General features: G+C 41.2%; 2 protein-coding genes and 1 long non-coding RNA gene across 3 annotated transcripts in view; 1 reads left to right on the top strand and 2 right to left on the bottom strand.

Moving 5' to 3' along the window:
• LOC134572575 (uncharacterized) overlaps positions 1–25,773 on the top strand; it is a 398,726-nt gene that overhangs the window by 159,006 nt on the left and 213,947 nt on the right. The gene's annotated exons all lie outside the window — the stretch shown is intronic.
• Positions 1,139–24,318, bottom strand: LOC134573524 (carbohydrate sulfotransferase 4-like). Its single transcript, XM_063433301.1, has 2 exons — positions 24,262–24,318; positions 1,139–2,529 (listed from the first exon to the last, which is right to left on the bottom strand). The coding sequence occupies exon 2, from the start codon at positions 2,474–2,476 to the stop codon at positions 1,313–1,315; it is 1,164 nt and encodes a 387-aa protein (XP_063289371.1). The 5' UTR covers positions 2,477–2,529; positions 24,262–24,318; the 3' UTR covers positions 1,139–1,312.
• On the bottom strand, positions 19,569–20,735 carry LOC134572948 (carbohydrate sulfotransferase 5-like). Its single transcript, XM_063432289.1, has one exon. The coding sequence runs from the start codon at positions 20,733–20,735 to the stop codon at positions 19,569–19,571; it is 1,167 nt and encodes a 388-aa protein (XP_063288359.1).

Below are 25,773 nucleotides of genomic sequence, written 5' to 3' on the forward strand. Positions count from 1 at the left end.
ACCTCTCGCACGCCTACTGAGGGCCCCGTTTCCCCCCCTGTGGGCCGGGGGGTTATCCCGGACCCCAACGGAGAGGCAGTGACCGCTTCTATCATCTTGGCGGCGACACGATCACACAAGAACCGCGTGGCAAATTACAAGATGGCCGCCGCGATTAATGTAAGCCGGAGATCAAGCTCCCACATACAGTATCAGAAGTTACAACTCCCTGTGACACTGGCAGACCTAAGGGGACTTTACCAAGACACTCACTCAGCTTACCCTGAGAGGAGCAGCGATCGCAGCATACAAGCATTATTCTGCACTTAAGGCTGATGCTGGCAAATGACACAAACGCACCCCTGACCGGCAAGTACTAAAACGCTCCACCACCCAGCGGGAAAATGGGGGACCTGACGCTGGTGACCAGGACGGCAGCCGACCCAGCGCAGTTACAGGGGTAACAAAGCAGCTGCTAACCTGCTACAACAACAGCCCAGCAGAGCACTGAACTTTCCTTAGTTTAGCACTGTGATCCTTTCTGACCTTACTGTAATCACTGTAAAATTGTCTTACCTTAATGTATGCATTTCCCGGCAAACTCAGTGACTAGCTGCCTCCCGGTGGCTAACCTTAAGCAGTGTGGATAAATCCATACCTGATATTAGCTTACGACCTACCGATAATATATTAACACTTAAATTAGGACAACTGCGCAATACCTAGCATGTAACCAAACAGTCACGACACACATAATCGCAGTTGCGTCCGGTCCAGCATGTTACTTAATCTTGATTATTACCTACGTAACCTTATTACTAGCAATGTTTTGCCTATTTTAAGCGACCTATCTAAGTTGCGCTCATGCTCCGTGAAAGTTAGTTTTACCTTGTTCAACTGAATGTTAAATATAAAAAATGTGCAAGCTTTAACATAACCCTGATTGTTAAAAATGTTTTTTGATCAAGCATGGGGAATGCCGTCGGGGTACCCCAGGCGTGTTGTTTCTCCTATCTGCACTACAAAAATAAAGAATTAATAAAAAAATAAAAAAAATTTATTTAATCATTCTTAGTATTGGATAAAGGATGATATTGCAAACAGTAAAACATAAATAAACGTCAACATCTGGGAAATCACAGAAAATTCTAACTCAATGCATAGGAAGCTTAGTGAAGATTTTATCCGTATGAAAAACTCACAAGTGACAGATCCACTTAAAACTTCAGAGGGCAGAGGAAAAGTGGACAATTAAATAGATAATCAACAGAACAGAAAAAAGGTGTGAATATGTTAACAATAACCTGTTTTATGTGTTTTGTCAGTTACACTTTTATCTGTATGGTTTCTTCCTCTTTCTCACTGATACTATATCCAAGTATTTTTTTAGATCAGCCTCTGACTCTACAGGTAAGTACCCAAACATGTCCATTGCCTCCCGGCAGACTGATTGGATTTGTTTTACTATTCTGAAGTCCAACCTCTTTCGCCAATTTTCTGTGACATTTTTGGCCTCTTTTGAATATGACATAAATCCCCCTGGTTCGCTAGCTATTTCATGGTGTGTTATATTATGCACCCAATGTCTTATCTCTGGTGTCATAGTCAAGCCAACAAAGGAGAACATTTTATCAACATTAGACAAGGGATCCCATGCCAAATCTTCTAGTCGAACTAACATGTAACGACCCAATGGAAAATTTGTGGAATCTCTGCCCTCTTTATACATTGAGACCTGTGACCTGCAGATCTTGGCCATTACTTCAGTAGCATTTGGAGTCTTGTTTTTGTTTTCCCCTTGATCTGAAATTCCATCTCTATACACAATCCTGTCATCATCAATAAGAGTGAAGTACTGCCTCGATGAAACCACAGCTCGTGGATCTCGTACTAGATGCACAATTCTAAGGTCAAGTTTAGAGTCTTGGAGGAGTGGAATAAGAACCTTAAGGTCAAGGATGCGAACTGTCTTCATTGCCATGTGCTTATGACTTCTGCAAACGTTCTCAATGTTTTTCAAGGGGTTCTCTCCACATACAAGAGAACAATTAAGACGGTTGTATGTTTTTGTCATATTAGAGGACTGGCAAGCTGGAGGCATACAGAGTGCTCGGCTCTCAGCAAAGTAGTGGAAATCAGACATTTTCTTTCCACCCCGAGGAAGGTAGGAATGGAGAGGAGAAACATCACAAGTGAATAAAGAACGTAGGAGATCTCTGAGAGGGTAATGGAGAAGTTCAGCAGTCTCATTTAACAGTTTCATCCAGACAGGGTGTCCTGGCTCAAACATGTAGAATACGTCTGGGTGATTGTTGAAGATGCTTCCGAGGAACGAAGAACCAGAGCGCCAAGAGCTGACGATGAGCACGTGGACATTCTTCCCTGAAAATGGGGAAGGGGAAGAACTTAAGGAGACAAGTAGAAGAGGCATGATAAAGTACCCAAGCAGAGAAAAGATCACAGTGACAAGAAATAAGTAAAATTTATGTGGTTTCATATTTTAATGAGAGCGCAGAATAGGAAGAAATTTTGAAACCAAGGTATGACAACCTGCAGGAAGAAAGAAAAAAAAAAGATGTAAGGTATGTTCATTTACTGAGAAAAATAAAGTTAAATCAGATTCAAAATATTAATAAAACGTAAAGTATAAAATTAGCTACAAGTTAAGCTGGGATATGAGCTGCAGCCTGTACTTTGATTAAGTCATACAACAAGCTTGGTTTAACAACATTTAGCAGATAAGACCTTTGATGTAAATGCCTCCAAAATGAATCAAGAGATGAAAGGGTTAAAGGGATTCTCCAGTGCCAGGAAAACATATTAGTTTTCCTGGCACTGCAGGACCCTGTGTTGCCCCTCTCCCTCCCACCCACCATCCCAAGTTGCTAAAGGGATTAAAACCCCTTCAATGACTTACTGGAGTCCAGTGCCAATGTCCCTTGGCGCTTGTCAGGCTCCGCCTACTCTCCTCCCCTGCCGACGTCAGCCGGCGGAGGACACCTAATGCGCAGGCGCATTAGACCTCCCCATAGGGAAGCATTATTTAATGCTTTCCTATGGGGATTTCGGCGACGCTGGAGGTCCTCAAACATGAGCTCTCAGAGCTGGGGAGGAAAGGAAGGTAGTATAGAGGGAGGACTTCTAAGAAATACAAAAAAAATTAAATCACATGTAGAAAGGTGTGTTGAGATGGGACGGAGTGCAAGAGGGAGGGACTCGACTCTGAACATTCCGCTTAGAAGCAGTGCTCCCAGAATGGACATTACGCAGCATGAAACAGAATTCCAGACATGCCCCTGGTACAAAACTGCAGATTGCTCAGCATATGCAGCGTTTCAAGCTGAAATACTACAAATGCAGACTCCAAACACCATGACCACTTCTAAAGGAAGGTCATGGTGGTTAGCATAACCCTTTCACAATGGAGGAAAGACAACTTGGGGTTATTTACTGATTGGAAAGTGCGGGGAATTTAGCTAAAAGGACCAACCCGAATGAATTCTCCAGCTCAGTTAATTTTAAAGTTCATCTTGCAGGGTCATTCACTAAAGGGAAAATTTAGGAAATTGAAGGTGAATTTCAAACCGCAAGCATAGCTGACTTGAAGATTTTGTTTTTTAGATCAGCCACTTTGACCTTAAATTGTTAATTCACATTGAATTCCTGGCAATTCTCAATCTAGTGAATAACTCTGTTAAAATTTGCAATTCCCCTGCTAATCCCCCCCGGTTCCTGGTTTAGTAAGTAACTAAAAAACTCTAGAAGGTTGGAGTGAGTAGAGTAAAAGAACATTCTAGCTTAAAGCATTTTACATATAATTGTAACCTTTAGTCAAGGTCACCTGCATAATTAAATGCATGCATGGTGTCATTTGGTAACTAGAAAACCAATTAAAGAGAGCGCAAAAAATAGCAATAAACTAAAAAGTGAATAACTACAAATGACAGTATATGAAAACAAATAACACAGCTGTTAGATCACAGAAAAAACTTCCCTAAGTCCAAATTGCAAACCACAGTGTCAGCGCTTAGTAAATATTTCCCCTGTGAGATATTCTCCGGGGTATCACAACAAACTTGTACAGTCTGAGTTCCAAATGGTTTCATTCGGGGTGTAAATACTAAACAGTCATTTGTAATATTTTTTTATTTGGGCAGTAGGCTGTTTCTTTAACATATATGTATCTTCTCCACTCACATTGTCTCTGATTTGCAGGTTCACTTTTCTGATCTGTGAGTAGGAGAAATTATAAAGCATTCTACTTAGCTATATATGTGATGTTCACTTGGCTGCCTGAGGAAAAAGCTGGTATTGTTTGGCAGAATAGCTTGAACAAGTTGAACTCTGATACCTGTGGAATATCATGCATTTTAATTAGAAAAACAGGAACTGCACTCCTTTAGAGGAGCCAAGCTTGGTGCAAAAACTGACCTGTAGGTGAGCCAATCCCAATATGTTAAGCAATCCAAAAATAGGTTTTTGTTCACACCAAAGCTCATAAACAAACAAATTTATTTGGATAAAGTGAGTAGAGGAACATTTCAGCCCACAGCTGAGGTCTTTGTTCAAATAGATTTGCTTGCTTATGAGCCTTGGTGTGCCCGAACCTCTTTATAGGTCGAAGCCTCTCTATACTGTACTGTACATTATATTATATGAAAGACCCCTGCAGGGAGAGTCAACCTTGTGGTATATAAATAGCTGTGTGCTGTTAAATAAAATGCCATTCTAACCACTACATTCAGACTCATCTAAAAAGTGTGGGGGGAAGCTATTGTCCCCAGTGCCGGCCTGTCCATAGACTGCTGTGGAGCCATGGCTCCAGGCGGCATTCTGACAGAGGCGGCATTTTGTGTGTAGGTCCATCGGGTGGCCCATGCCCTTAGGGCCACCCGATAGACATGTGCAATGAGGGGCCCGGTCATGCACTGCAGGCTATTTTTAACAGCGCGACCGGACCCCTTGTACCGCAGTGAGAGCTGGGAAGAAGTAACAGTGTATCACTTCCTCACAGCTCACACAGAGCCAGCAGTGCGGGAGGAGGAAGGAGCCGGGAGGATTGGGCTGAACCACTAGAGCAGACCCCGAATTCCCACCAGTCACAGCTAGCAGAAGGTAAGAACTGCTGGAGGGCTTTATCTTTTAGTGTTTATCTGTGTAGTGTGTGCATCTGTGTGTTTGTATGTTTCTATTGTTTATGTTTCTGTGTGTATCTGTATGTGTATATCTGTATGTGTGTCATTGTGTATGTGTGTCAGTGTGTATGTCTGCAGGCGTATCAGTGTGTATCTCAGTATTTGTGTCAATATCTGTATTTGTGTGTCAGTGTTTGATTCATATACTGATACACATACAGTTGCACAGACACACTGATATACATGCAGATACACAGATTCAAACACTACCACACCTGCAGATACATAGACAAACAGATACAATCACTGACACACATACAGATACAGACACTGACACTGAAACACTGACACTGACATACATGCATATACAGTTTACTTACTTACAGACACAGTTTAGAGGTAAGTATATTGGCTGCAGTGCACACACACAGACACACGCTACATCTCCAGCACACACACAGATACACACTACTTCCCCAGCACACACAGACACACACTACTTCCCCAGCACACACAGAACACACACTACATCCCCAGCACACATACACAGACACATACTACATCCCCAGCACACATACAGACACACTTAATCCACAGTACACACACAGACACACATTTCATCCCCAGGACACATACATAGAGACACTACCATTTGTCACGGCACAGTCCGAGCCCTGCAGACAGCAAGGCGTGGCCGCCCCTTTAAGGGGTCATTTTGCCTGTTTGGTGTTACCTGCCGGATCTTTGATTTGCTACTGACTGATTTCCTGGACTCTGACCTCTGCCTGATTTACCGACTTTGTTACTCCGCTGCCAGCCCTCTTCTTCTCGCCTGACCCTGCCTTTGGATTTCTCCTTAATCTGTACTGTGTTTTGGACTTTGCCTCCTCCTGTGCCATCTCCTGCAACTGGGCTCCAACTCCTGGAAAACTGTTCCATAAGTCCCCAGGTGACTGTTACTTATGTCATGCCATTCTAATAGTTTGGGGGTCTACCTTTTTCTACCATTGCATTACATTCTCCTCGGATTGCCTGGCAGTCACATTCTCATTCTCCTGCTACATACAAGTTATTAGGTGCAATACTCACTGTCTCAGCTCACACAGCTTTCTCTCAGGTCAGAGACGCAGTCCATTCTCCTCAATAATGCTCATTTATGGATATTTTTTGTGTTCTTTATTATGTTTCCTTCACACACAGCCTTTCACAACCTTGATCTGATGAGGTTTTGTTTCCGTGGAAGTGGTGAAATGGGGCCAGAAGCTGCCAAGAGATTCGGATGAGTCGTATGGTGCCGAAGTGTGCTTTGATCAGAAAGACCTTGATTTCACAATTACGAGTAGTGTAAGGTAGAGGTAAGGCTTGAGGGGTGGAATGAGGTCATTCAGCTATTTGGGCGATTCAAGTGACTTTGCTAAAATACGACCTAGATGCGTTTCAGTCAGGTAACTCTAAAGGGTTTTACGACTGTAGACAAGGCAACCGTATCTTAGTCCTACAAATGGATTGTAGCAGTTCTGAGCAGCTGCGAAACTTGTTGTCTACTGTGTTCTGGGTGAGAGTCTGGCCACAGAGAAGCGCTTGTTGTAGGGTGAAAGGGGAAAGATGTGGAAGGTAAGGGTAACAGAGGGGAGAAAGGAGGGACAGGATGAGAGACGAGCTGCAAAGTAGGAAAATAAGAGCGGAGAGGAAAGGAAGGGCCAGGAGAGGAAAGGAAAGGAAAGGAAATAAGAAGGGAAGGTAAAGGAAAGGAAAAGGTAAAAGGTAAAAGGTCCCCATATCCGATTATCCTCATTTGAAGGCTGCTAATATTGTACTGTGCGGGCTTGAGAGAGAATTAGCCCAAGTTGGTGTAGTATTGGTATGTGGCGTCCCAACCATTCCATTGCTCGTAGAATTTGGATATGTTTCCTCTTTTTGCCCATTCCTTTTCATGGCAGTATGCGGTGTTGATTCTATTAAGCAGTTCTTTTGCAGAAGGGATAAAGTCACTTTTCCAGTGGGACGCAACACATAGTTTTGCTGCAATTAACACATGAATGACAGCTGCCCTCGAGGGGATGTGGGACGAGTCAGGCAAAATGTGAAGCAAAAAACTAGCAGGTTGAAAAGAGAGTTTTAACCCTGACATATTGTGTATTACGTTTGCCACATAGATCCAAAATGCGCTGAGTTTCGGGCATTCCCAAAAAATATTCAACATGGTGCCTTTACCGCCATTGCACCTCCAGCAAGTGGGAGCAGCCGTTGGATATATTTTGCTTAGCCTACTAGGTACTAGGTACCATCTCATCAGTACCTTGAAATATGCTTCCCATAAATTAATGCATTTTGTGGACTTTTTTGTGGTTGCTATCGCAGACAGCCAGTCGTCGGTATGAAAAGTCGTGTTTAAATCTGTTTCCCATCTTATCATATAGGGTAATTTATCCTTCTTAGATGAGTTTACTTGGGTTAGGTAACACAAAGCTAGGAATTTCAGCGGGGTATGAGATTTCCCTATGCTGTAAAGTGTACGACTAATTGGGGTAAATGACGATAGATCCCGGTTTGTTATGTTTGCTGAATTTAATATGTGTTTTACTCTCAAATAAAGGAAAATGTCTTTATGAGGAAGGTTATGAGAATTTTGCAGGTCTGGGAAAGTACGAATACCTTCGGAGTCATACAAGGAGTACACGTGAGTAAGACCATGTTTAGGCCAATGCTGAATTGACAAATCTGGAGATGTCGTGGATAGGACTTTTAGTGGAGCCAAGAAGAATAGTTCATGTTTGGGACAAAGGCCTGTGCTCCATGACTTCCATGACTGCAGGAGAAATTTCGTACACGGCAGTAGAGATTTGGTGGTGCATGTTTGCGTAGTCCACAAATTATCAGAGAGGGAATGAATTTGACTGCAAGCTTGTTCGAGTTTAAGCCAAACCGGACTTGTTTTCCCCCGACAATAGGTCTAAGCTTTGTGCAAGTATAGAGGCTTTATAATAGTTATATATATTGGGAACACCAAGACCGCCTTGATGGACGGAGCGCCATAATGATGAAGTAGCGATTCTCTGAGGTTTTTTCTTCCAAATGTGCGCGTTAATAGATGTTTGGAATCTCGAAAGAATTGATTTGGGAAGAGTGATGGGTATCGTACGGAACAGATAAAGTATATGAGGGAGTGACATCATTTTTATTGAGTTAACCCTGCCTATCCAGGAGGTGTTCAGTTTATCCCATGATTTTAGTTGATTGGATAATTTCAACAATACCGCTTCGTGATTTTCTTTTATAGACTGAGAGGCTGTAAGGGTGAGCTTTATGCCCAAATATGTGATCGAGGTGGTGCGCCAGTCAAAGGGAAATCTTGATTTTAGAGTAGTTACAGTTGGAGGGTCAAGATTCAGAGGGAGTATTTGCGTTTTACTAACATTATTTTTATAAAATGACAAAGTTCCATAGTTAACCAGCGTTTGCATGAGGTGAGGTATGGTGGAGCTTGGATTCGTTAAGAAAAGAATAATATCATCTGCAAATAGAGCGAGTTTCTTTTCCCCCGCCGGTGTAATAAATCCGGGAATTAATGAGTCTTGTTTGATCGATCGGACAAGTGGTTCCAGACACAAAATAAATATGAGAGGGGATAAGGGGCACCCTTGTCTAGTACCATTTGAGATGTCAAAGCTCTTGGATAAAAAACCTGAGCTAAAAACTTTCGCTGAGGGTGAAGAGTAAAGAGCCATGATACTAGAGATAAAAGGTACTGAGAAACCGTAGGCTTGCAGGGTGAGTTCCATATAAGACCAATTGAGGCGGTCGAAGGCCTTTTCTGCGTCCAAGGCCATTAAGACCCCGGACATGCGGTGACGCTTGGCCCATTCAATGAGGTCCATACAGAATCTGGTGTTATCTCCCACCTGCTTGCCGGGCACAAAGCCTGCTTGTTCTTCAGAAACTAAGGTAGGGAGCAAGGGTTTCAGTCTGTTGGCTATGAGTTTTGCATAAAGTTTCACATCCGCATTCAATAGCGAAATTGGACGTAGATTACCACATGTCGTAGGTGGTTTGTTCGGTTTGGGTAATGTGATAATGTATGCCTCCAGCATGGATTTAGGAAAGCATCCGGTTTCTCTTATCTTGTTGAAAAGATTGGTAATGTGCGGAGTTAAGTAAGGTTCTAATTTAATATAATAATAATTTGGGAGTCCATCTGGACCAGGTGCTTTGTGTTTAGGGAGGGATTTAATAGCTGCGGCCACTTCAAGTTCCTCGAATGGAGCTGATAGCAGGTTATTCTGTTGCTGTGTGATGCTTGGTAACTGAATTTGTTCTAGGAATTGTTGTATTCCGGTTTTGTTCGGAGTGTACAAATCCTCCCTTTTATCAAGGTTATAGAGATCCTCATAAAAGGATGCCAATTCGTTCACTATGTCGGTAGGATTATATAGTTTCATCTGTGATTTTGAAAGAATGAATGGGATCTTCGTTTGAAGGTAATTGGATTTTAGTTGACTTGCTAGTAGTTTCCCGGCTTTGTTGCCCATACCATAATAATGTTGTCGAAGTTTCGTTGAGGACGCCGTAAATTCTTTAATCTTCAGTTTTAGAATTTCGTCTCTTGTTTTGGTGTGTTATAGTGCGAGAAGGGGATAATTTGTTGGAGTTTTCCAAAGACGTGAGATCTTGGAGTAGTTTTTGCTGTGAGTCGCGAAGTACCCTTTTGTTAGTCGCTCCCAGCTTTATAAATTCTCCCCTTATCACCGCCTTATGGGCCAGCCATTGGGTTTCTATGGATGTGTCTGTTGTGTTATTGATTTCTAAGTAGTTTTGCAGTTCCTTAGCAATCTTCTCCAAATCTGATGCCGAGTCAAGGATGGATTCATTCAATCTCCATTTACCACGGCCTCTTGTAGGATAAGGCACTGCTATTGTGATTATTATTGGGGCATGGTCGGACCATGTCCTATTACCTATCATCTGATCCACTAGGTGAGGCAATGTTAGTTTGTCTATCAAACAGATATCTATACGTGTGTATGTTAAATGGACCGGGGAGAAATACGTATAATTTTTTGCGGCTGGGAATAGGTTTCTCCACGTGTCATAGAGATCATGTGAAAAAATGAGATTGGAGAAAAGTTTGCTATTTTGGATGGTTAATTTATTGGGCTTTTGATTGTTGGAACGTTGGACATCTAATGTAGGATCCAGGGTACAATTGCAATCACCGCAAATTATAACATGGCCCTGTTTTAAGGAGGAGATCTTCTTTATAGTTTTATTAAGAAAGGAAAATTGAGCCTCATTTGGGGCGTATAAGGATGCTATCGTTATTAGGATTCCATTAAGGTCTCCCACTATAATTAATAATCTCCCCTGGGGGTCGACGTATTGTGTAGTGGGGGTAAATACCCAATCTGCGTGTATTAGGATACTCACACCTTTTGATTTATTAGGTGCATAAGCGTGATAAGCTGTGGGGTATTTGGAGGATCGTAACTTAGGCGGATTCTTTATACTGAAATGCGTTTCTTGAAGACAGACTATTGCGGCATCGGAATTATGCATTTCTTTTAGAACTTGTTTGCGCTTGTTCGGGCTGTTAAGGCCTTTGACGTTTAAAGATAAAATTTTCATCGTGTTAATCATTTAGACAGGAAGTGTGGCACTAGCAGATATTTAGGCATTTCGGTCTGGCGATGAGAAGGAATGGCAGGACGGTGGTTTGCACAATTAAAGATAGCAAGTCTGGCAGAAGATTACGTGCGTTAAGAGGACGAGTTGGATTACCAGTTAATGTTGCTGGATATGGGGGTGAGAAATAGGGGGAGGAAAGTAAGAAAGGGAAGAAAGCGATAAGAACTAAAGTAACTATATACAAAGTCATCTTCCTATAGGGAAGATATATCTTGGTCAACATGAGAGCACTAACGGTGTCCCAAAACATGACCTGGGGGACCAGGGAGAGTCGTCAGGCCTAAAATGAATCGCAATACAGTGGATGGCTGCAATTAAATTGAATAAAAGGTGGTTAATCCAAATGATACAAACTGTATCTTTCTAAATGAATACAGAGGAATATAGGAACAGTTAGATGTTAACGGCTGTATAGTAACATAGAGCACTCGGAGTTACGATGTCGAACGGATTGAAGGATTTATACTTTATGCGACATGCAAGCAATATCTACAAACAACATCCAGACGTGACATGATGTGAGGGGGTGTCAGCTACTTATTAGTGAAATGACGGCAGGGTTAGTAAGGGATGTCGAGACGTTCGTTGCTACTGAGTACATGCTCGTAGTTGTTAAACGTTTGTGAGCTGTCACTGTACAATCACCTGGAAGTGATGTAAATTGTATAAATCTAAAGCGTAGAAAAAAATTAGGATGTAAAACACAAAATGTAAAACATAAAGTACAGCGGAGTGCACGCCGTTATAGAGATTTAAGGGAGAAATTCAAAAGTTAGATAGTCAGGTGCTCAATATGGATATAGATATGTTATCCATAGACCTCCTCCTTTTTTTTTTTTTTTTTTATGTTTTTTAGTTGTATTTTATATATTTTTTTTTTCTTTTTTTTTTCACAGACGGTGTGCAGAATTTGAAGCGTACTCCTGTGAATACCCGCGAGGGAACATACAGAGGTCTGAATGTCCCCAGTTGCCCTATCACATGCAGTCTAGAGTGCGTAGAGAAACATACACGGGTCAAAAAATGAATAAGACATAATCAAAGAAAATAAAAAGGACATGTAAAACATAATGGCAATGCGTGGGGGTAGCAGGAGTATAAGTACTAATAAATATATATACTGGTAGTAGTCTCCCATATTAGCTGGCAAGGTGCAAACAATTGGCCCTTCCTGACAGTGGTGGAGGCTTAGCAAGCCATACGTGTTAGTAGCAAGCAACGATGTATACATACATTACTACAGATAATAACGCTTGAAGTAAAATTTTTGCAATCAATTTAACAGTCGTGATTTTACCCACGGTAAACATAAAATATTAATTGCTATATCTGCGAAATTTGTTAGGAATGTACAGGTAGGTGGGCTGCACATAAAGTGTGGGAGTGAGCAGTTTAATAACAAAGCCCACAATCGGGGCCTAGTGACAACACTGCTTGCATGAGATTAATTACTTGTGACTATGAGAGGCACTTTAAATCTAGCGACATGCTGAGGGGTTGTAAAAGAGATCTAAAAATAACATAACGATAGATTATTACAAATCGAAATGTGGTGCTATGAACAATCATAAAGAGCATATAAAGAGAAGACATAACGTTTTAAAAGTCATAACGTTTTAAACATGCTAGACTGTGCATAAAATGGGGTATACTCATCGATATGCAAACATGTGAGCGGGAGACAGTTCATGAGTTTGTAGCCGGCGAACCAGATAGGACCCAATCCGTCTGTAGTTTTCTCGGGGAGAGATCTGTTGAAGATGTTGCACACAAGGGCGATTTAGTGGCGGTCCAAAGACCCCATGTTCTGATGAGCTTCATGCCTTCGTCCGGGTCGTTCATGACAACCGTTCTCCCTTCTCTCCAGACCAGAAGCTTTGTTGGGTAGCCCCACTTGTAGGAAACATTATTGTTGCGTAGAGTTTTAGTGATGGTCAGGAATTCTTTCCGACGAGCCATTGTGGAAGCCGAAAGGTCAGCAAATAGAAATATTTGTTGAAACGGTTCCGGTAAGGTGCCAACTTTCCGTGCTGCATTAAGGAGGGTGTTCTTATGAACAAAGTAGTGGAACTTCACGATCACATCTTTAGGTACGTCTCTCGCCATACGGGCCGGGCGTGGAAGCCTATGCATGCGATCGAACATCCATGCAGAGTCAGGCAATTCCGGGACCAGGGATTTGCATATAGATAGAATGAAAGCAGGTAAAGCATCATGGGGTACATCGTCCGGTATGCCCCTAAATCTGACGTTCTGTCTCCGTGATCGATCCTCCAGATCCGCCAGTTTTAGTTTAAGAGTAGTGTTATCTTCTGAGAGTTTCTGGATCTTGTCAACGACCTCATTATGGGCGACACATAGCTCATCCGATTTGTTTTCCAGATGACTGGTTCTATCTCCCAATGACGAGATTTCCCTCCTCAGTTCACTATCAATTTGTAAGAAATCTTTTCTGATTGTAGTACGGAGGTCCTGCAACATTCTGTGCAGACTGCGTTCCGTGACCGTGGCGTCTGAAAGTTTAGAGGAGGTTGACTCACTGTCTGACTGATCGTCCGACACACCATGCGTTTCGCCGCCATCTTGGCTGCTCTTTTTTCGGTCTTTTTTGCGTTTTTTCGTCGTGTCCGTGAGCTTTTTTTTTTTTTTTTTTTTTTTTTTTTGTCAGCAATTTTGTGTTCCATCACAAATTTATTAAACAACAGAAAAGCCCTGTCATAAACTTTTTTAATATTTACAGACAGTCCTAATTGTGAGAGATGATATCCATGAGCGAGTAATCTGTTTAGTCCAATATCATCTCCTGCCACTGTGGTACGGGAGTGGGTGTTAAGGCCGCTGTGGGTAGGGCCGCCCGGAACTCCTGAAAACGAGATCGGGATAAATGGTCAGCGGCAACATTTAGAATCCCAGGGACATGTACGCAATTCAGGAAAAAACTGTATTTCGCTGCATGCCATGTGAGATTCCTAACGAACCGCATGATGGTCAGTGAAGCGGAACGTCCCTTGTGTGTCCGTGAGCTTTAATTGCTTAGAAGGTGACATTTCCGTGGTATACCTCTGTGGGGATGAGGGTTTTAGAATAAATTTGCAGTTTTCTGCTGTCTTTGTCGCTAGTTAGGCCGGAATAACAGCGGAGCTCTCAAGCCATGCGTCCGTGCTAGCCGGAAGTCGGACACGCCCCCCTGGAGTGTCCCTTTAAGTGTTGTGTAATCGGTGGTTGAATTTTGTGTGTGGTGAAGTCTACATGTATATGTGTAAGGGAGTCTAACTGTGATTGAGTGCTGTGTTTGTGTGTGTGAAGTGTTTAAATGTGTGTGCAGATGTTGTACTTTGCCCTGCCCCCATCCTGCATGACGTTTGGTATGAGGGTGCTATTATCCCTGGTGATTTAGTGGAGGACGTCCCTTACTGGATCCCTGTTAGTCAGGTGAAGGGTGAGCAATATCCCTGCTGGGAGGGTAGGATCTGCATCTGTGACTCAGAGAATTGGGTGTAGATCACTTTGGGTGCTCCGTCGCGGTTATGGCACTTAAAGGAATACTGCTACCTCAAAACTATTTTTTTATTTAATAATCCTATCATCAAGGGTTGAAAGAAAATAGATTAAAAAAATAAAATAATTATATGTCAGCAAATGAGAAAATCTCAACCCTACATTTATGACAGGATCGTACAGCCATATACATACACCCTGGGTCAGACAGTGTTTGAAAACTGACAACTGGGATTTCTGGTCTTCCCTGCTTTTGTGCAGGGAAGAAGACTATAGAGCGTACGTGTTAGTTTTAAACACTCTCTGACCACGGGTGTATGTATATGGCTGTAGGATCCTGTCATATATTAAACGTTTTTTTTTTGTTTTCCTTTCTATTTTCTTTCCAAACTTGCTGAAAGTATTATTATTTTGTAAAATATTTTTTGAGGTGACAGTTGTTTGAAGTAAAATGTAGGCACTATAACATTTGACTCTCTTTATATTGGTAAGTGTCTGGAGTCCTCTGGCACTGTCCCTCCATTCAATGTTAAACCAGTTTTAAACAGTTTAAAGGGACACTATAGTCACCAAAACAACTTTAGCTTAATGAAGCAGTTTTCATGTATAGATCAGTGGTTCCCAAACTTTTTAGGATCAAGGTGCCCTTCATATTTCAATATTTTTTAAAGGCACCCCAAGTCAAAATGTCTAGGTTTGTTTATCTGTACAGCACTGCAGCATTTATTGGCACTATAGTGTAATGTACAGTGTTGGTGTTTGAAGGAGTGCTTGTATATAGTTTGTGTTTTAATACAGGGGTTTGTATGTAATGTTTGAGTTTGATTGCAGAGGTGTGTCTGAATGTTATGTTCACTTTTTAATGTAGATGTACATTTGTGCGAAGTATTTGTGTTTGAGTAAAAGGGGTGTGTTTGTATGTAATATTTGTGTTAGATTGCAGGAGTGTGTTTGTATGTTGTGCTGGTGTTTGACTGCTTGGATGTATGCACACACACTACCACATATATACACATATGCACATTAACACACAGATACATAGATACACAACGACACATACACACACCTATAGATACACACCAACACATACACACACCTTTACACACGTATACACCGACATATACACACACACACCCTGACACACAGATGCACATTCAAAGATGTGTGCACACACACAGACACGCATACTGACCGAAGCACGCTGACATGCACACACACACACACACTCATACACACACTCTCATACACACACTCATACTCATACACTTATACTCATACACACACACTCATAGTAATACACATACACTCATACACACACTCGCTCATACACAAATACACACACTCATACTCATACTCACACACACACTCATACACTCATACATACACACACTCACACAAGTGATATTTGTTTATATTTTCAGCCACCCTCCTGTTAGCTTACCTTGTATGTCCAGGAGGGTGGCTTGGAGTCCTGCTGGTTGCTGTGTGTGAGGGGTCTGGAGCAGCTCTGGACTGCTCCTCTCCCCTCATGCTGCGGCTGCCTCCTCTCCCTTCTGCACTGTCTCTCTGCATGAAGCTGGGAGGAAATGACAGGCTTTCACTTCTTCCCAGCCGGCCAACATTACAGGGGCCTGGTCCCGGTCTTAAAGGACCACGGCACCTGACCGGTCCCTGCTCAGCCGTTATGTTTCCCGGTGCTATAATCATAGCACCGGGGAAGCATTTTGTGGCACCCCTGTGTGCACACAGTTTGGGAACCGGTGGTATAGGTCATTCCTCTGAGGTCTCACTGCTCAAATCTCTGCCATTTAGGAGATAAATTACTTTTGTTTCTCTTTATGCAGCCCTAGCCATACCTCCCCTGGCTGTGGCTGACACAGCCTGCATAAAAAACAAAATGGTTTCATTTTCAATCAGATGTAACTTATTCTATCTCCTGCTCTGTAAATTGAACTTTAATAACATACAGTAGGCTCCTACATGGTCTAACAAGCCATCAACAAGGCAGGAGATACGAAATTTTGAATTAAATAGAATTTGCAATAAAGGAAGTGTAAACATTAGATGACTCTTTGCAGGAAGTGTTTAGGAAGGCTGTGCAAGTCACATGAAGGGAGGTGTGCCTAGGACTGTATAAACAAAGTGAATTAACTCCTTATTGGTAGAGAATTGAGCAATGAGTCTACAGGGACATGATCTATGCATCAAAACTGCTTCATTAAGCTAAAGTTGTTTTGGTGTCCCTTTAACAAAAAATAGGGTCTCTGGTCACACGTAAACTAGCCTCTACTAGAGATTTGGCTAAGGCAGAGATTACATACTTCCTTGTAGTCATACACATTCAAACAAGGTAGCACTGAGAGGCTAAAAGCAGTCAGCTAACAATCTCAGCCAATCACAGCTGCCCATTGCTGTTAAGGTTAATATTTTGTCATTAGCCAAAGCCACGCAGAGAGGAAGGGGTTGCTGAGGACTCTCATTAAGCATTAAAACATAAAAAACATTAAAAACTGTTTAATGCTAAATGAAAGGACAGAGCAAGGTGACTTCAGACACTATAACCAGCTCAATGAGATGAATCACATCAATGCCTACAGTGTCCCTTTAGTCAATGATACAAAGCTCTGGCTGTGACACTCTGATTCACTGAGAAGTTCTGGGGGGCCGTGAGGTAGTTCTTAAAGAGCAGGTGAGGGGCTCAAGGCTCAGGGAGGGTCCCTTCACAACCAAAACCAGAGCTCTGAGCCAGGCCGCCTAAGTATCCACTTAAGCTGCCTTATGGGTAATCTGGCTCTGCTCCTCGTGGGTGTTTTGGAGTTTTACCACCTAACGGTTATCAGCAATGATTGAGCTAATATGGAGGTATCCATTCCTGTAGAGACCTAAAAAACAATGATGTGGATTTCTAATATTTAAGACATAATATTTAAAATTCTGGAATAAAATGCATTATTCTAAAATCAATAAAAACAGTATTTTTTCTGTTTGTTCTTTCAGATTTTTATTTCAACATCTGTAATCTCCAGGCCGGTTTTATGGTACAATATGACTGTTGGCTTTTTTTTTTGCAAAGATTATGATGCCATATCACAGTTTAACTTATGTCTATATTGCTCAACGTTACAAATGTTTAAATACCAATTAGATGAGGCAGAACTACAAATCCCACTATTATTTTGACATCTAATCCATTTAAAGAATTTGGTAGTTGTAGGCAATCAACATGTAGAGGATCCTTGCTCTAAGCGATGTACGGTCAAAATGAATTGCAAACTAAAATTGCAGAGGCTTGTTTGGCTTTTTAATAAATATTTCCCCATTTTAGCAGATTTGTGAGGATGGACAGTGTGGTCTAGAATACAAACTTTAGCTAAACTGTTCTCTTGATGATGATGATGATGATGATGATGATGATGAGAATGATATTGACTGACAGCACATAACGAGCACAAGCGTATCTATATTACATTCTAATCAGATAACTCTAGGAAAAACGGTTATTACAAATAATTTCCAGATATGAACAAGTGACTAAGCAATAATTTGATGTTAAATAACTGAATCTGCAGTTTATTCTTTAATATTCATGCAGACAATTTGTTTTGGAGGCGCCAACTACTTACTATTACATGAAAAAGTATTTACAAGGTCCCCCAAAATACACGCAACAAAACACAAAGCCCAGCACTAGAACACCATTAAAGACACATGCCATTTAAGGTTGTTTAAGAAATCTTTTTACGATGACACATATAATCCTAATATCAAACACCTCTCCCCGGCAGTTTTTATTGTCTCTACAAATCTTGTGATGGCAACACGCAAAGTTTGTTTGTTTGTGCTGCTGTCAGTCCACGCGTTCATGTGATTTACAGGTCGCTTGTGTTTGTGTTCACATGCATTTACAGTGATGTCACCTCCACATGTCTTTAACTACCTGCATTCATGACGTCTAAATTGGCATGTTCCCGATGCAACTACAGAGGGTGCAAATGCTTTGCTATTTATCCTTTTTCAGGTCTGTTAAATCTGAATTATTTCTACTCTATTCAGTTCAGAATCCTCTGAAAACTCAATACTTCTCACCCACTTAGTAGAACAAGTAATATTCACGGTTACCTTAGCAAGCATTACAAAATGGAATAGCATGTCCTTTCTAGCTATATATATATAGTCACATCCTTAATCTCATAATCTGTTTTTTCCTAGCCTGGATGTCACATGAAACCCTTGTTAAAGAAACACTCCAAGACACACAGCCACACATGACACATATCACACATTGCCACTGCTGACATCATTATGGGGGTTCTAGCTGTAGGATGTGCTTAACCCCATGTCTCACCCAAGTGCATTCTGACATGGCATCTGAAGATCTATATTAGAACAACACTCCGCAATCCCATCTGTAATCTCTCTGTGATGAGATTTTCTTAATTTATTTTATATTTATCTCTTATTTTTTTTTTTTAATCTTTAGCATCTCAATTGAATTTGTGCTTATGGCTACCTGTATGTTTTTTGCACTGAGGAAGACTTATTGTAGTCGAAACGCGTTTGCATTCTTCTTAAGGTTTTCTGATTTTTGCGGTACTGTATACTGTTGTTATTTTGCACACTGCTTTGAATGTCCTGCTTTTAAAATATATTTTTAATACTTTTTCACTAATAAAATGTTTTTGGAGATTAACCCCCAGCCTGCCTGTGGACGTATTATCACTTTTGATATAGAGCCCGATACGACTCCCTGTTTGTGAGTGTGATTTTACCATTATTCTCAGTAGGCCGCTGTGATTCAAAAATGCCCGGGCCGAATTTTTTCCTAAGTCTGGCCCTGCTTCTTTCCCACCCCTCCCTTTTCTTTTCTTTTGTTTTCTTATAATCAGAAATTGAAAAAGTCAATGTTTGTCTATCATTACTGTATACCAACATCTCTGATATTTTATTTATCTACTTGATGACCTCACAATGTGTTTTTGTACAACTTTTTACAAGCATTCTCAATAAAAAAGTGTTTGGAAAAAAAAACAACAACAAAAAACATCCAAACAACATGACAAAAGCCATGTCAGCTGGTTTATGGGTCCTGGTAGGAGGACCCATCAACCACTTATAGGGAAACTTACTCATTTCCAGATTTAATTACCAGGAGCCATGTCACATAGAAAGCTTAGTGAAGATTTTATCTGTATGAAAAACTCACATAAATGAACAGAACAGAAAAAGGTAAATATATTTACAATAAACTATTTTATTTGCTATGTCAGTTACATTTTATCTGTGTGTTTTCTTTCTCTTTCTTACTGATACTATATCCAAGGTCAAGTCTTTAAGGTCCGCCTCTGACTCGACAGGTAAGTACCCAAACATGTCCATTGCCTCCTGGCAGACTGATTGGATTTCTTTCACTATACTGAAGTCCAACCTCTTTCGCCAATGATCTATGACATTTTTGGCCTCTTTTGAATATGACATAAATCCCCCTGGTTCACTAGCTATTTCATGGTGTGTTATATTATGCACCCAATGTCTTATCTCTGGTGTCATAGTCAAGCCAACAAAGGAGAACACTTTGTCGACATTAGACAAGGGATCCCACGCCAAATCTTCTAGTCGAACTAACATGTAACGACCCAATGGAAAATGTGTGGAACCTCTGCCCTCTTCATGCATTGAGACCTGTGACCTGCAGATCTTGGCCATTACTTCAGTAGCATTTGGAGTCTTGTTTTTGTTTTCCCCTTGATCTGAAATTCCATCTCTATACACGATCCTGTCATCATCAATAAGAGGGAAGTACTGCCTCGATGAAACCACAGCTCGTGGATCTCGTACTAGATGCACAATTCTAAGGTCAATCTTGGGGTCTTGGAGCAGTGGAATAAGAACCTTAAGGTCAAGGATGCGAACTGTCTTCATTGCCATGTGCTTATGACTTCTGCAAACTGCTTCAATGTTTTTCAAGGGGTTCTCTCCACATACAAGAGAACAATTAAGACGGTTGTATGTTTTTGTCATATTAGAGGACTGGCAAGCTGGAGGCATACAGAGCACTCGACTCTCAGCATAGTAGTGGAAATCAGACATTTTCTTTCCACCCCGAGGAAGGTAGGAATGGAGAGGAGAAACATCACAAGTGAATAAAGAACGTAGGAGATCTCTGAGAGGGTAATGGAGAAGTTCAGCAGTCTCATTTAACAGTTTCATCCAGACAGGGTGTCCTGGCTCAAACATGTAGAATACGTCAGGGTGATTGTTGAAGATGTTTCCGAGGAACGAAGAACCAGATCGCCAAGAGCTGACGATGAGCACGTGGACATTCTTCCCTGAAACTGGGAAAGGGGAAGAACTTAAGGAGACAAGTAGAAGAGGCCTGATAAAGTACCCAAGCAGAGAAAAGATCACAGTGACAAGAAATAAGTAAAATTTATATGGTGTCATATTTTAATGAGAGCGCGGAATAGGAAGAAATTTTGAAACCAAGGTATGACAACCTGCAGGAAGAAAGAAAAAAAAAGAAACATTATGTAAGGTATGTTCATTTACTGAGAAAAATAAAGTTAAATCAGCATAATTCAAAATATTAAATAAAACGTAAAGTATAAAATTAGCTACAAGTTAAGCTGGGATATGAGCTGCAGCCTGTACTTTGATTAAGTCATACAACAAGCTTGGTTTAACAACATTTAGCAGATAAGACCTTTGATGTAAATGCCTCCAAAATGAATCAAGAGATGAAAGGGTTAAAGGGATTCTCCAGTGCCAGGAAAACATATTAGTTTTCCTGGCACTGCAGGACCCTGTGGTGCCCCTCTCCCTCCCACCCCCCATCCCATGTTGCTAAAGGGATTAAAACCCCTTCAATGACTTACTGGAGTCCAGTGCCAATGTCCCTTGGCGCTGGTCAGGCTCCGCCTACTCTCGCAGGCGCATTAGACCTCCCCATAGTGAAACATTATTTAATGCTTTCCTATGGGGATTTCGGCGACGCTGGAGGTCCTCAAACATGAGCTCTCAGAGCTGGGGAGGAAAGGAAGGTAGTATAGAGGGAGGGCTTCTAAGAAATAAAAAAAAATTAAATCACATGTAGAAAGGTGTGGAGAGATGGGACGGAGTGCAAGAGGGAGGGACTCGACTCTGAACATTCCGCTTAGAAGCAGTGCTCCCAGAATGGACATTACGCAGCATGAAACAGAATTCCAGACATGCCCCTGGTACAAAACTGCAGATTGCTCAGCGTATGCAGCGTTTCAAGCTGAAATACTACAAATGCAGACTCCAAACACCATGACCACTTCTAAAGGAAGGTCATGGTGCTTAGCATAACCCTTTCACAATGGAGGAAAGACAACTTGGGGTTATTTACTGAATGGAAAGTGCGGGGAATTTAGCTAAAAGGACCAAACTGAATGAATTCTCCAGCTCAGTTAATTTTAAGGTTCGTCTTGCAGGGTCATTCACTAAAGGGAAAATTTAGGAAATTTAAAGTGAATTTCAAACCGCAAGCATAGCTGACTTGAAGATTTTGTTTTTTAGATCAGCCACTTTGACCTTAAATTGTTAATTCACATTGAATTCCTGGCAATTCTCAATCTAGTGAATAACTTTGTTAAAATTTGCAATTCCCCTGCTAAAAAATAGCAATAAACTAAAAAGTGAATAACTACAAATGACAGTATATGAAAACAAATAACACAGCTGTTAAATCACAGAAACAAACTTCCCCAAGTATGAAGTCCAAATTGCAAACCACAGTGTCAGCGCTTAGTAAATATTTCCCCTGTGAGATATTCTCCGGGGTATCACAACAAACGTGTACAGTCTGAGTTCCAAATGGTTTCATTCGGGGTGTAAATACTAAACAGTCATTTGTAATATTTTTTTATTTGGGCAGTAGGCTGTTTCTTTAACATATATGTATCTTCTCCACTCACATTGTCTCTGATTTGCAGGTTCACTTTTCTGATCTGTGAGTAGGAGACATTATAGAGCATTCTACTTAGCTATATATGTGATGTTCACTTGGCTGCCTGAGGAAAAAGCTGGTATTGTTTGGCAGAATAGCTTGAACAAGTTGAACTCTGATACCTGTGGAATATCATGGATTTTAATTAGAAAAACAGGAACTGCACTCCTTCAGAGGAGCCAAGCTGGGTGCAAAAACTGACCTGTAGGTGAGCCAACCCCAATATATTAAGCAATCCAAAAAGAGGTTTTTGTTCACACCAAAGCTCATAAACAAACACATTTCTTTGGATAAAGTGAGTAGAGGAACATTTCAGCCCACAGCTGAGGTCTTTGTTCAAATAGATTTGCTTGCTTATGAGCCTTGGTGTGCCCGAACCTCTTTATAGGTCGAAGCCTCTCTATACTGTACTGTACATTATATTATATGAAAGACCCCTGCAGGGAGAGTCAACCTTGTGGTATATAAATAGCTGTGTGCTGTTAAATAAAATGCCATTCTAACCACTACATTCAGACTCATCTAAAAAGTGTGGGGGGAAGCTATTGTCCCCAGTGCCGGCCTGTCCATAGACTGCTGTGGAGCCATGGCTCCAGGCGGCATTCTGACAGAGGCGGCATTTTGTGTGAAGGTCCATCGGGTGGCCCATGCCCTTAGAGCCACCCGATAGACATGTGCAATGAGGGGCCTGGTCATGCACTGCAGGCTCTTTTTAACAGCGCGACCGGACCCCTTGTACCGCAGTGAGAGCTGGGAAGAAGTAAGAGTGTATCACTTCCTCACAGCTCACACAGAGCCAGCAGTGCGGGAGGAGGAAGGAGCCGGGATGATTGGGCTGAACCACTAGAGCAGACCCCGAATTCCCACCAGTCACAGCTAGCAGAAGGTAAGGACTGCTGGAGGGCTTTATCTTTTAGTGTGTATCTGTGTAGTGTGTGCATCTGTGTGTTTGTATGTTTCTATTGTTTATGTTTATGTGTGTATCTGTATGTGTGTATCTGTATGTGTGTCATTGTGTATGTGTGTCAGTGTGTATGTCTGCAGGCGTATCAGTGTGTATATCAGTATTTGTGTCAATATCTGTATTTGTGTGTCAGTGTTTGATTCATATACTGATACACATACAGTTGCACAGACACACTGATATACATGCAGATACACAGATTCAAACACTACCACACCTGCAGATACATAGACAAACAGATACAATCACTGACACACATACAGATACAAACACTGACACTGAAACACTGACACTGACATACATGCATATACAGTTTACTTACTTACAGACACAGTTTATAGGTAAGTATATTGGCTGCAGTGCACACACACAGACACACGCTACATCTCCAGCACTCACACAGATACACACTACTTCCCCAGCACACACAGACACACACTACTTCCCCAGCACACACAGACACACACTACATCCCCAGCACACATACACAGACACATACTACATCCCCAGCACACATACAGACACACACTTAATCCACAGTACACACACAGACACACATTTCATCCCCAGGACACATACATAGAGACACTACCATTTGTCACGGCACAGTCCGAGCCCTGCAGACAGCAAGGCGTGGCCGCCCCTTTAAGGGGTCATTTGGCCTGTTTGGGGTTACCTGCCGGATCTTTGATTTGCTACTGACTGATTTCCTGGACTCTGACCTCTGCCTGATTTACCGACTTTGTTACTCCGCTGCCAGCCCTGACTTCTGCTTCTCGCCTGACCCTGCCTTTGGATTTCCCCTTAATCTGTACTGTGTTTTGGACTTTGCCTCCTTCTGTGCCATCTCCTGCAACTGGGCTCCAACTCCTGGAAAACTGTTCCATAAGTCCCCAGGTGACTGTTACTTATGTCATGCCATTCTAATAGTTTGGGGGTCTACCTTTTTCTACCATTGCTCTAGATTCTCCTCTGATTGCCTGGCAGTCACATTCTCATTCTCCTGCTACATACAAGTTATTAGGTGCAATACTCACTGTCTCAGCTCACACAGCTTTCTCTCAGGTCAGACGCAGTCCATTCTCCTCAATAATGCTAATTTATGGATATTTATTGTGTTCTTTATTGTTTCCTTCACACACAGCCTTTCACAACCTTGATCTGATGAGCTTTTGTTTCTTCTGTCGCCTAATCAGTTTTTTAACAGGCCACGAGGAAGCTTTGAAAATCTCGTTGAACCTGTTTATCTAGATGTATTGGGACCTACACGTTGATTCTTACTTTTATCCAACCACAAATGAAACTCTTATAAGGGATGACAATTGTTCTAATAAATCAAAATCTGAGTACCGCTGCAGGTAGAGGTTGACAATTTCACGAGGTGAAGCAATATATAGCATAGACAGATATTATTGTTACATATTGTCATAAAAGTCTACTAGTTCACCAGTCAACCTCCTGCAAGTTTAAATTACATTACATCTTTTAAATTACACTTTTACCACCCTGTCTTCCACTCAAACTAAACACAGCACTTAAAGTACACACCAAGTGCAATAGAATAATCATGTTATTTTATTAAAAACAAGGAAACACAGAAACAGGCCAGGGAAAACTTAATTTTTTAATCAAGGGAATTTTTAAAGTGAAGGATTGAAATGACTTCAAAGTGGCCACCAAGCCTAAATGTATATAAACCAACACCTCTTCTTCTAATGAAAAAATAAACCAAATAGCAAATCGATATTACTACCGATGCAGCCTTGGCAAACAGAACTTGTCATCCATGAATGGTTTACAAATTGGGTTGGAAATTCAGGATATTTCTATTAAAGTAGAAAACGTACTGATCTCTGACACCTAGTAATACATTGTACATGTTTGTTAAATTCACACCAGCAGCAACTGTCTCAGATATTGGCCCCTAACCCCTGTGTCAGCACACATGCCATTTTATTGTCCCCCCAAAGTCTGGTATAGACTCAGGATATTGATCAGGTCCCATACAACTTAGCAATATAAACTGCAGATACTGTATCATTGCTTTACCCAGTGCAACAAGGAAGGAGGTTTACACACTTAATCTTTGCAACATGTTATACGACAATTGACGAATGGATCATTGAGTTATATTTATACTTTAACATAAATAAGGGTGTAGAAAAATCCACTTTGAATTCCTGACAATTCTCACTTAATAAACAGCATTTTATTACGCAGTTACTAGTTATTTGCTAAATTTAACTGATTGAAATATATCAAATAATAAATGTGACATGCACAAACATTAGCTCACCCTTTCAGTTAATCAAGTACTGTTTAGTGTGATTTCAGGAGTTCCCAAGCTTTTGCGTTCAAATATATATATTGTATATATTTAGGGGAGAAATCAAATGTGTCTTATCTAAAGGCAGCATGAATTAACAATGTGCATTAATTAAACTATTTTAATGAACAAACAATTAGTGAATATCCAATCACGATGGGTATTTATTTTTACACAAACAATCTAAAATACATTTAGTTTTCTAAAACATGCAAAAGGAAGA

This window comes from Pelobates fuscus, chromosome 9 (assembly GCF_036172605.1).
Source record: "Pelobates fuscus isolate aPelFus1 chromosome 9, aPelFus1.pri, whole genome shotgun sequence".
Classification (NCBI taxonomy): domain Eukaryota; kingdom Metazoa; phylum Chordata; class Amphibia; order Anura; family Pelobatidae; genus Pelobates; species Pelobates fuscus.